Raw genomic sequence first — 12,880 nt, 5'->3', positions numbered from 1 at the left:
AGCAAATTAAGGTAAGTAACCTGTCTTAATCTTATTATGGATCATGTATCACGTTTTATAAGATGAAAAAGTATTATTTATGCAATTGGAATTATGTATAAGAATTGTGGAAAAAGTACCTGATATAATCTTATGTTTCATCAAACACTTGTGATTACTCGATTATGAAATTGTATATGATTATTTATGTTTTCACAAAATTAGGATCAAGCATGTGTTAGCAAATGATTACAAGATTTTGGATACATAGCATCCATCATGATTATTATTATTATATTATGTACACATGATTATGATGATGTAGAAAGATGCATGGAAAAATAAAGTTTTCAGCATGATCATGAGTTTTATTAGCATGATGCCATTATTCACTTTCCAATGGATCTATGAGAAAAGATTTATGAAAAGCATGATATGTTTTAAGAACTCTCAGATCGCTATGTATGACCCCCGCCAGTGGGTAACAGTAACTAGGCATATGACCCCCGCCAGTGGGTAAAAGTAACTTGGCTTTACGACCCCCGCCAGTGGGTAATAGTAATTGGAAGATGACCCTGCAGTGGTAAAGGCCTTGCCGTGGGAATAAGAGCGGCCATAGCTACACTATCATCTGAGAGTATGAATTTCAAAGTATGGAATAATGGCAAAAGTTTTTATGATGCATATATGGCAAAAGTTTTTATGATGCATATATGGCAAAAGTTTTTATGATGCATAAATGGCAAAAGTTGTATGATGCATAATTATATTTATGAAGTTGCATGAATGGACATGCATAGTTTTATAACTAGTTTGATTATGGCAAAGATTTGATTATATAAAATGTTTACTTTATTACAAGCACAGATTTCAAAGCATGAATAATAATAATAGTACATATTTCAAAGCATGAATAATGATAAGTATGGATTTCAAAGCAAGAATAATGATGAGTACGGATTTTAAAGCAGGGAATAAAGACAAAAGGTTTACGTCTGGTTTGATTTGGAAAATGCTTTCTTTATTACAACTGTTTGTTCTTCAAATAGTGCATTGGCATACAAAAATATTATGCTTGATCTGATAAGATTATGCATTGTTACTTACTGAGCTTTATAGCTCACACCCATTTATTTATGTTCTTACAGATGAATAGGAGATGCTAGGAACAAGGAGCGTGACATGCCTCAGGGTTATGGGAATAATAAATATTAAATGATAATATTATTTTTAGAAGCTATGTATGGATTTTAATACCTGAACATAGTTGTTTAGTAATTGAAGTTTTAAAGAGGCTGCGTGTTATTGTATGCTTAACTTGGCAATAGCACGGCCGTGTCATGATCCGAATTCGGGGCGTGACAATTAGAAGGAGGAAAAATTAATTTATACTAATAATTATAATATTTTATATATTTATTATTGTATTATACTATAAATATAATATTATATTACATTATATCAAAATACATTGATATGTTATTTAAATAATTTATTATTATATTAAATTATTATTCTATAATACATAATGTTATAGTACTATATTATAATAATATTATATTACATTACATTAATATTATACTATATCATATATTTATATATTAATACATATTATATTTTATTATACTCTGTTATATAATATTGGTAATGTCCTTTATGGTCATTTTGTCACACAAAAGTACTTTCTCAGTTTGTTTATCAAACATATGTTAAAGTGCCACGGCACTTTAGAAATGTAGTTACCAAACAACAAACAGTTTTTTTATAAATGCTCTGCTTCAAACAGCTCTACTTCTAACAGCTCTATTTTCAAAAGCTCTACTACTAACAGCTCCTCCAAACAGGACCTAAGGCTTATGCTGGTCCATGATATCTTCAGTGGTGCCCTTCTTACATAATAGCAATAATGAACATGGTGGACCAAAGATGAACCAAAGTTTACTTGGCTTGCTTCTATGTTGATTTTTTTTTCCCTTCATCCCGGCCTCTTTCTCCTTCTCCATCCCTATCTATCGCCTACTATATCCTTCCATGGTGCCCTTCTACCATGATATGCTCTCCCTCTCCCTTTCCCTCTGGGTTTCTTTTTCTAGATGTAGAGAGATGCTAGCTAATTATTTTGAAAAAAATCATGTGACCTCACATAATTTGTAGTAGTTTCTTGGCACCAGGTTTCCGCCCTGCCAAAGGTATTTTAACCCTAAAAGAAATTTAAAACTATTATATGATAGGTATGCGATATCACTCGTGGAGATGAATCACAAGATCACATTAGTAGGGTAAATTAGAGAATCAAATTATTTTTTTTTTAAAAAAAAAGAGAGTGTGAGTGCGAATTGCTAAAAAGCAAAGGGTGTTTCTGTAAGTTTTTTGAAAGTAAAAGCGTGATAAACTAGCACTTCAATAGGAGGGTAGGAGACTTGCTTGGGAGAAACTCTCTTTCAAATCCTACGGTTTATCCCGGTCACGCATGGATCTCCACCATCCATCCGCAAGAACCCCCTGAATGCATGCGTAACTCACGTGCATCTGCCAGCGAGACTCCGTCATAACCCTCGGTTCTTAACCGTGCGAGCTCATCCCCAATGGTCCCAAAACCCTAGTTCCCACGCCCAAAGTTTTTCGTCCTTAAACCTCCGCCAAACCCACCGGAACCGAACTCTCGCTGCTTTAGATCTGTTCTTCCCTTTCATCCTCCTCTCACATCGGGGTCTTCTCCTGACACTGCCTCCTCCTCCTCCGACATGGCCGCCGCGGCCGTCCTCAGAAACTCGAGCTCGAGGCGCCTCCTCCGCTTCTCCTCCTCCTCTTCCCCTCTCCATTACTCCTGTTGTCGCGGAGCGATCTCGGGCCCTTTCTCGGCGTCAGAGCCGTGCTCTCTGCAGGGTTTCAATGGGGGTAGGGTCTTCGAGGCGGGATTTTGGTGGAGGACGATGGCCACCTTCACTCGCACGTAAGTCGGAATGCAACGGCTCTTCGTTGTTGGGTTTTACACAGTGTTTATATCTGATCTAGATGAAAGTTTCAACCTTGCCCCTCGATGCATGCATAAGTCTCTTTTTTTTTTCTTTGATGTTTTAGTTCTCTTGTTTTGTGACGAGTCCATCTTGTTGTTGTTGTTATTCCTGCATAAAAGGATGGTTTGTTTTTATGAAACGTTTTATGCTGTTTATTTTTTTTTTCTTTCTCCCGTTTCGCTCAAGTTCGACTGCTACTGAGTTATTTGCGTCCCCCGATTAATTGGGGCAATTCATTCTGTTTTACTTGCATTTGTTTGGTGGGTCTTTTTGCCTATTAATTGATCAACCATGCTTTCTTTATCCGCATTTTTGCACATCCCAAACATGGCCATTTGCATTCAGTAAAAGTAACATAGGTCTGGATGTGCTGTCGAGGGGCCTCTAAAGTTATGGTTTTGAATTGGTTGACGTAAGGCATGGGTGGATATTTCAAGTGTATTATCTATGTAAACTAGTGACCTCCATACATAGGTATCAGATAATTTTTCGGTAGTGCATGCTCTAATTTAACTTTGTATAGTAGGCTTAGAATATAACTTTGTTCTTATCATGAGTTGTTTGTTGTCTTAGGAAGCCTCATGTGAATGTTGGTACCATCGGACATGTTGATCATGGGAAAACTACACTCACAGCAGCAATTACCAAGGTTGATCTGTCATAATGGGTTTGATAACTTTATTGCTTTTATCGTGGTTGTTCCCTTTAAACCTATTATCTTTACGTCTTAACCTTGGGGAATTTAGATCATCTAAAATTATAAGTCAAAATGTAAAGTGTTGACCTACATAGTTTTGTGTAAAAGAACTGCATTCTGTTGCTGTCAGGTTCTTGCTGACGAGGGAAAAGCCAAGGCAATTGCCTTTGATGAAATTGACAAGGCCCCGGAGGAGAAAGCTAGAGGGATTACCATAGCAACAGTTAGGTTATTTTATTTCTTTTTGACGTGTTGCTACATGTTTGTATTGCAGTAGGTTTTATAATGAACCCTGGTTGAGATACTTGAATCTTTGTTTTGATGCTTCTGAAATTCTTAACATGGTTTCACAGGCTCATGTGGAGTATGAGACTGCTAAGCGGCATTACGCTCATGTAGATTGCCCAGGACATGCAGATTATGTTAAGGTAAGTTCTCAGTGCATTGACATATTCATATAGTCATGGGACTGGCCAGACTTTCAGAAAAGTTTACAAGTTCTGAAATATATAAAAAATTCAAAGGAAGCCATACAAAGATGAGAATTTTGAAATCACTGTATGACAAAACTACAACATTCTGGAGTGCAAACTAGCACCAAGAGAATAAAATGATGGGAAATGGTTGAGATGGCTAGTGGAAATGCTCTATGAGGACATCCAAATTTTGATTGAGAGGTATGGAAGAAGGTTATGGAATCAAGACCTAGAAATATAATCTTGATGTACAAGATTGAATGGAAACAACTAATTATTTTGATGATGTTAAATGGACAAGATAAAATTTGTTGGTCATTGTTATGGTTGTTTCTGATTGCTTCTCTTTTCTTTGATTTATTCCTGATTATAAAATTATTATTCATTCATGTATGAATTACAAATCTGTTCCTTAATGAAGGCATTAAAGTGGTAATGACCTTGTAAAAGAAATGAAGATAATCATTCCTATATTGGAGAATGTAGAAACTAAGCTGAACAATTTTAGTTAATCCAGGAACTGGATATTAGAACTCCCTTTTTAACCGATGCACAATATAAGGAAGTCGAATCCTTTTGTTTATGTTATATATGCCGACTTAGCAGAATCGAGGGCTTATATTGTTAGGTGAAAGAAGCCATCTTGACCAGTGGCTGATGTTAATATGCATTGAATCCTGACAAGATCTCAGTTGACCAGAAACTTTTGTTTCCACTTAAATAGGATATGGGAGTATATTTTGCTCCCCTACAATTATAAGTTTATTTTTCAAGATTGATGTGATGAGGTTGTAACCAAGATTTGGAATCGCAATTTTGATTTTGGTTTTGGCCAGGCCTGGAGAGTTTTGATTTGGGTAGCTTTGGTTGTTTTGGCAAATTTTCCCCATATCTTAGAGTCTCAGCCAAGGAAAAACGTTGAGAAAAATGGAGAAAAAGATAAGAGAATCCAAAAAAAGCCTACAGGAACCTTTTTCTATAGCTTTGATAAAATTTGGGCTGTAATAGAGTTATCTGCAAAAGTACTTAACTGCATCAATAAGTAAAAGATTCATCAATATAATATAGTTATATTTCAAAATTCAAAGGTTTTATTGCTTAGCATATTTAAATATTTTCTTCATCAATTGGACTATACCTTGGAAATTTCTTGAATTTGGGCATTTCCTTAAATTTTTATTATGTGCCCATCTAACTTAACATGTAGATGTAAAGCATTGTGTATTCTGTATTATAAAAAGTTGTTGTTAGTGTTGTGATGATGTTGTATATTCAAATGTTCGCCTTAGTTTCTTAAGGTACTCCAATAAGGACCTCTTTGGAGGCTAAGGCCAAATGAGGGGTCAGAGCCCCTAAGCGAAGGCCAAAGTCCCCAAATCAACTCATTTGCTAAAACCCAAAAGTACTCCCATTATATTTTTGGTTTGGGTCCAAAAGAATCGTTTATCCTTCCTTGATTGTTGCATAACAACCAGATCCTTTAACACTAGGGCTATTATATGGTCAATCTCTTCACATTTACTTCTTCAAATAACACTTGGTCTTGTTGCCACCACTTGGTGGTGGTGATTGTATCCACTAGTAGCGTCACTCTTGACTTGGGTGGAGTACAGCTGTGGTAGATGTGGAATGACTCATACTTGCCTCTTGCTTGAGCTTTGTCTGTCTCATGTACGAGCATTGTCAAGATCCATGATCAAACCACTCGGACCTACATCTATGCTCCACTTATGAACTTCTGTAATGCTAGCAGGCGTTAGGATGCTATTGTGATGGTAAAGGTTTGAGCGTGGGAGGAGGTTAGCAAGAAAAGAAATATAAGCAGCTAGCCTATTTGCTTGTACGTAGGCTTAGCATGTAGTGTCCATCATATACATGTAGTTAAGAAAACATTATATTGGCCCATGAAATTCAGATTAAAGGCTGGGCATGTTTGGTTCAGATCTGTCTTATCAGGTAACATTGGTGTCTTTTGCTCTATGCTGAGGAAATTTCTTAAGGCCCTAAATTCCTTTTGGTACTATTCTTTGACAATATGAACTTACATTCATAATAATGTGTTGCTGAGAAATTAATGTAAGTATATCTCTGACAAGTCTAGGTAATAAAACCCAACAAATATGATGGCTGCCATTACAAAAAATTGTTTTGAATGTATAACTTTGGATATTTTCTGGGGCAGCTGGTCTTTTGAGTGCTCTGGATGATTTTGTTCAATTCAATTTGTTCCCTTTATTAGTCTGATAGAGCTAAGTGTGTACTTGAATGTATCTTGTTGATTATACATGGTTCTGTGAATATTAATTTGGTTTAAATTCAGAACATGATTACTGGAGCTGCTCAAATGGATGGTGGTATTCTCGTTGTATCAGCACCTGATGGACCTATGCCGCAAACTAAGGAACATATTTTACTTGCTCGTCAGGTTGGTGGATAATTTTTCTCTCATTTAGCGAGTTCTTTGTGGACGTTCTGAAATGATCTATAATATTTACATAAATCATCTAATCCACTCTTTTTTCTACTTCTCAGGTTGGTGTACCATCACTTGTATGCTTTCTAAATAAGGTTGATGCTGTTGATGATCCAGAGTTACTAGAACTTGTAGAGATGGAGCTCCGTGGTATGTTGTCACGAGTGTCCTTATTCCTATTTAATTGTTAAACAATTCTTAATTTCATTTACTATTTTTTAACTTCATCTATTGTTGTTTTTAATTATTACAGAGCTGCTTAGCTTCTACAAATTTCCTGGCGATGAAATTCCAATCATTCGGGGTTCAGCTTTGTCTGCCTTACAGGGCACTAATGATGAAATAGGAAGGCAGGCCATTCTAAAATTAATGGATGCAGTTGATGAATATATACCAGAACCTGTACGGCAGCTTGATAAGCCTTTCCTCATGCCTATTGAGGATGTTTTCTCAATTCAGGTGATTACGATTTGGTCCCTTTTTTATAATTGAATTAGTAGTTGGTTTGAGTTAGAAAGCAACTGCAGCCCTGTTGACTTTAGACATAGATGTTATTAGTACTTATGTGATGCCCATGTTAGTGATTCATGGTCACAGTCATAAATGATCATAGGGAGAAGAGCTTAATGATTGATTATGATCTATATGGACTGTTGATCATTCATGGGAGAGGATGTGTTTTGGAATGTTTGATGGGCGGACAATTATGATGTGATGGAATAAAAATAAAATGCATTAAAACCAAAGTATTCATTCCCTAATACAGCAACTGCATTATCTATTTCTCCAGTCTATCTGTCTCTCTCTCTCTCTCTGTATGGATTTTTGAGGTAGACAGTCATAAGAGTATGTCCGTAGAAATGAGTGGATTATCTGTTTCCTTCTTACTAAAATATAATTCCACGACAATAAGTTTATCTTCTACAAAGTTGGAAGTTACTTATATATGATGCACTCTACACATTCAGGTAATCCAAGGGCAAGAGCTGTCATGTAATTGGTAGATGAGATAAAAAGATTGTGATGATTCTTGTGATCCCACTAGAGGAGAGCAGGAATACAAGTGGCTGATTGGCCTCGCTCACTAAGGCAGTGGGGTAATGAGATCATGAATGACAACACTTAGAAAGAGAGAGAGTAGTACTATTATGGAAAAATAAATTTGCGATAATTGGGGTCATAAATTGAGAAAGATACAAAGAAAGATTATTAGATGTTGGTGCTCTTATAAGGGTTATGGATGGAATAATGAAACATGATAGAGAGAGTTGACAGTACATGTATAGGGGTGACTTTGTTGCATGCACATTTCACTTAGTATTTTTTATGATCTAAGGATCGTGATAAGGTTTTTTTTATCTAATATGCAGTCAAATATGGTCACAAGAGTTTGTATTGCACTAGGATATTGTGCTGATAGTTCTAGATGGAGTTATTCTGTTAAGATGCATAGTAAGTCAAGTTCTTGCATTTATGCTATTTTATTACCATAAACTTGTTTCTTTTCTTTCTTCTTGAAGCTTCTAAATTTCTCATCTTTCATTGGGTTTTGCAGCTGTCTTCTCAAGTGATATTACTCTGAGAATATTATTTCCATCTTACCTGTAAAGATACCATGATGTGCATCTTCTGTACTGCCCATGTTAATATTTGATACACCTGGTGTTTCTTTGATGCAAAAGCATCATATGCAATCAAAATTTTTTAAATCTGGATTCAAAACTTTGATCTTTCTTCCCATGGGTTTAAAGCTTAACATCCAGGATTTATTTTGTTGAGAATGATTATCGATGATCATTCTTGAAATGTAGGTGAGTTTTTTACAATCATTAAAACATGATGTGGCCATTCAATAAATAAAGGGAGTTAGAACCTCATATGTGCTGGCATTGTTTCAATGGTATTTTGATCAAGATCCTCTTTGTTGTTTTATCTTGTACAGTAGTTTGTTTTGGGGCATTGTGAACCCAAAAGCTAAACAAAACTTCTGATTTTTGTTCTTTCAAAACATACCATAAAACTTATGCTGAAATATGGTGACTTCTATTTCTGCATAATTTTGAAATTTTAGTTTAATCATTTGGATGGTTTTTGTACTATAGGGACGTGGAACTGTTGTAACCGGACGTGTTGAGCAAGGGACTATTAAAGTCGGAGAGGATGTTGAGATATTAGGTCTAAATCAAGTAAGTTGTAATTTTTGGTTTGCTTCGCATTTTGGAGCACAATTTTTCACTTGTTCCTCATGGTCATTTTCAGCCATTGCATAAAATGCACATTGGGTTTTGTTTAAGTGCACATATAACTCTTTGTTAAATGCATTCAGTACTTAATGCTTAATCTTAGAATTTAAAACTACACCTTATGTCCATTGCTATTTTGGATCTAAACAAGTCCTTTCTGCCTACATTTGCATGTGTGAGGACATGTGCAAGGCTTTATACACAATGTGCTAGTGTGTGCTAGATTTGGGCTCCACCTAACAAGATAAGATTATTGTAATTCACTTGTTTTAGCCACATATATGCACATTGTAACAGTGGTGCGATGCTGCTCTTTTAATATTTCCCTACAAGTTGGCTCCTGCATGGTGTTATGCAAGCACATATGACTCAGATGCTTATGTTTGTATGATTTCTTGGATTATGTGCGCACATGGCAGATGTTATTGCATCATGTACACTGGACTGGGGTGCAGTGAGGATTGTCAAAATATTCACTTAATTATATTGGGCCTTTCTCATGATGTAAAATATTTTTAAAATGAAGAAAAGAAGATAAATTCTTAGAATTTTAAACTAATTCTGATAGGATGTAATGGAAGTGATTTTGATAATTTTCTCACGTGCTTCTTCTTTTCTGACAGGGTGGTCCTGCAAAGACCACAGTAACTGGTGTAGAGATGTTCAAGAAGATCTTGGACCATGGACAGGTATAACTGGCGTGTAGAGACATTTTATGTATTCTCTGGTTTAGATACCAAATATCCCTTGTTTAAAATATGCATGCTGTAGGCTGGTGATAATGTGGGTCTTCTTTTACGTGGCCTGAAGCGCGGAGATGTAGAGCGTGGGCAGGTTAGTATTACCATGATAAAAGTAGACATATAGATAACTATTCAAATCTGGCTACTTCTATTCTTTTCATTTTTAAAGGCCTTCCAAGCAGGCAGTTCAATTACCCAAGTATACAGAACACTACTTCAGCATGTATTTATTGTTTGTTATTCACCCAATCCATTAAAATTAAAATTCAGGCCCTCCATAGGTCTTTTTTTTTCTTTTTTTTTTTGTTGGAGGGGCCGGGGCGTGGTTGATATGTTTACCTCAGTCAAAGCTGCTTATTCTTTGTAGTTACCTTTTCCGACTTTTCATATTTAAAATGTTTTTATTACCCATGGTTTTACTGACTGATACTTGAATTCTGACTCTGTGATCTGAATTTGACCTTGTCAGTTTGTTCATAGAAAATATTTGCGGATGTTGTCATGATTGTAGGTAGTTTGTAAACCTGGTAGTCTGAAGACATACAAGAGGTTTGAGGCAGAGATATATGTGCTTACAAAGGATGAAGGTGGTCGCCATACTGCTTTCTTCTCAAATTACAGACCTCAGTTCTACATGAGGACTGCAGATGTTACCGGAAAAGTCGAATTACCTGAAAATGTGAAGATGGTTATGCCCGGTGACAATGTAACAGCAATTTTTGAATTGATATCACCAGTTCCTCTTGAAGCAGGTAATATTTTGGTACACAGTCGTTTTAAAATCAAGAGCTACATTGAAAATAGCTTAATCTGATTGGTGCACCAGTGACAAGTCGCTCTGGAAGTCAATAATTGCAAATACATTTTTATCCCAGATGATTAAACTTATAAAAACCACATATAATGTAGTTGAATTTAGGCTGAAATTTATATTGGGAGCACAGATGTGGACTCATGTTTGGTGGGGATGCTATTGGCTTCTGATAGACCGTCATTTTCTCTTTTTAATGCAGCTTTGATGCTTCAATGTTGACTTGTTTTGAAGTGCTTCAGATATATGCGAGATTGATTTGTCTATATGGTCCGCTGCTATATAGAATGAAATCAAAAACTTTTCAGTTAGGAATTAAACATGTAAAAAAATGGCTTTCGATATATATGATGTTTGCATAATTTTGAAAGATACCTTTTAAGGAATTTGTAGCCTTGATCTACTATCTGTACTCACTGACATTTTGACACATTTTTCTGTCAAAAATTTGTTTGAATGATCTGGATGATCTTTAGCTTGCATTTCTTGTTTATTGAAGTTTATACAATAGTTGTGTTTCAAGTGATTCTATCGTCAATTTTATTCAGTGCGCCTGTTCATTTTCAAGATTTAGCAACTTGTAGGCTTTATATAAGGAATTACTTTTGTACTATAGTGCACACGTTTATATGTTTAGCTGGCTTCTCCTTTGTTCTGTTCAATGGGTTTTATTGTCCTACTTTGCTCAAATTAAATCACTTACCGGTATTGCCTGTTGGAACCCGGTCATGAGGTTATCCGTGCTATAGAAACTAATGAATTTATCTGAGACGATTCAGTTTAGATTGTGCATGCTTTTTAATTATTTATATATATATCTTTGACAGGGCAAAGATTTGCGCTACGGGAAGGAGGGAGGACGGTCGGTGCTGGAGTTGTGTCCAAAGTCATCAGCTGAGATTTTTTCCAGCATCATTTTATGTTGCTACATAAAGATAAATTTTAAGAGGGATTGGAAAGTGCCACTTCTCAATAAAATACCATGCAGCATCAGGTGCTTCTGTAGCCAGCGTTTAATTGTTATTATTTTTTAGTGCTGACACATTACAGTGAAGTGCTGGGAATACACAATTTTGATTAGTATTTCTTGGATTTTTTTTCTAAAGATATTTCAGTATAATTTTTGCTGATCAAGAGGACAAGGCTTGATTGTCGCACATTTTGTCATGATTTTCTTTCTGTTGCCAGAACTTAGCCAAATTGTACGACGAATAAAATTCTGCTTGTATGAGGAGATGTTTTCTTCTAGACCTGCATGCGAAAAGGTTCTGTACATGCTTGTAATGCTTGTCCTAGTTCAAAGCTAAGCCTAGTCTCTCATGTCTAAAGTGTGTGCAATGTGCGCTCACACAACTGTTGCTTGTTTGGAGTTAATTGTTAACAGAAATTTTGATCTGTTTCTGTAACTTTAACTGAATTGTATGAAGCTCGACGCACATGCCTGCCCACAGACAACAATTCTGTCAGAGGTTGATCTCATTGGAAATATTAATTATAGTTTGTATGCTTGTATGGTGGCCAATATCATGAGATTTGATATATAGACTGTATTTATGTAATTAATCGGTAAAGCATCTATCCTTGAAATTGCATCAATGCTGAGTTTTTCTTCAATTTGCAGTTGTTGATTTCAGAATTCAGCGAAATACACATCATCCTGGAAAGCTTGGACGTTATTGTTGCTTTTCTGGTTCATGTTGATCGGTCGGTCTTCATAGGGCTTGCTGATTCGTCAGTTAAATAGCATGCAACTGTGCTAAGAACTAAGTTTCATTCTAATTTGGGAAACCATCTCTAAAAGTAAAGCAATCTTCTTTTTTTTTTTTACCTTTATTAAAAATGGCAAATGAGGTTCCCATGTGGCATTTATCAATAGGATATTTGACTTCATCATTTAAAGATTAAAAGAAGAAAAAAATTCTTCCTGTCCATTGCAAAAGAATTTAAGGAGAAGATGGCGTTTCTAAAGTTGTTAGGTTTAAGCAAGCATAAAACTCTTGCAAGAAAGGCACTGGTAAGACAATTGTGGATCCTCCCAAGGGCGGACCAAGAGTTTGGCCCAGCAAATGCGCGAGCTTGGTGTGGGCCAGCGTGTTGTCGGTAGCGTGTCAAGGATAAGGATTAGGGGTGGTCCCTGGCTTATCTCGACCCACGACCTAACTTGTCTGAAACCGTACGTGCCTCACATGAATGCTAGTTGCTGTCCTCGTCCTCATGGGCCACGACAAACCGACCCAGAACCACCTCTCGTCAGTTTCACGCCCCGACAGATGGCAGCACCACCTGCTCCAGGCCATTCACTCATTGCCCCGTACGTGTCTCATCTCTCGCACGTGCCACTTCCGACATTTCCCAGGTCGCTGACATGGCGCATGCCAAGGCTCGGTAACTTGGCATGGAGATTTTACAAACTGCCTGGATCGTTTGATTGATCTACCGAG

The 12,880-nt window shown here is 36.3% G+C and overlaps 1 protein-coding gene across 2 annotated transcripts; it reads left to right on the top strand.

The window, feature by feature from the left end:
- The first annotated feature begins 2,405 nt into the window (after positions 1 to 2,405).
- On the top strand, positions 2,406 to 11,687 carry LOC103721488 (elongation factor Tu, mitochondrial-like). 2 transcript variants are annotated; one of them, XM_008811728.5, is made up of 12 exons: positions 2,406 to 2,932; positions 3,570 to 3,645; positions 3,824 to 3,916; positions 4,047 to 4,121; positions 6,490 to 6,594; positions 6,702 to 6,792; positions 6,896 to 7,101; positions 8,745 to 8,828; positions 9,509 to 9,574; positions 9,657 to 9,719; positions 10,140 to 10,380; positions 11,267 to 11,687. In XM_008811728.5, exons 1-12 carry the CDS (start codon positions 2,724 to 2,726, stop codon positions 11,335 to 11,337), a joined length of 1,380 nt encoding a protein of 459 aa, XP_008809950.2. In that variant the 5' UTR covers positions 2,406 to 2,723; the 3' UTR covers positions 11,338 to 11,687. The 2 variants fall into 2 exon arrangements, with proteins under 2 accessions (XP_008809950.2, XP_088562888.1); XM_088706762.1 differs by lacking the exon at positions 9,657 to 9,719 and having other exon boundaries at positions 2,558 to 2,932.
- The last annotated feature ends 1,193 nt before the right edge of the window (positions 11,688 to 12,880 follow it).

Source organism: Phoenix dactylifera, chromosome 11 (assembly GCF_051530095.1).
Source record: "Phoenix dactylifera cultivar Ajwa chromosome 11, Ajwa_hap1_PhDact_Kaust_v1.1, whole genome shotgun sequence".
NCBI lineage: Eukaryota > Viridiplantae > Streptophyta > Magnoliopsida > Arecales > Arecaceae > Phoenix > Phoenix dactylifera.
The sequence above is the reverse complement of the archived record's forward strand: the minus strand, read 5'-3'. Positions and strand labels throughout refer to the sequence as shown.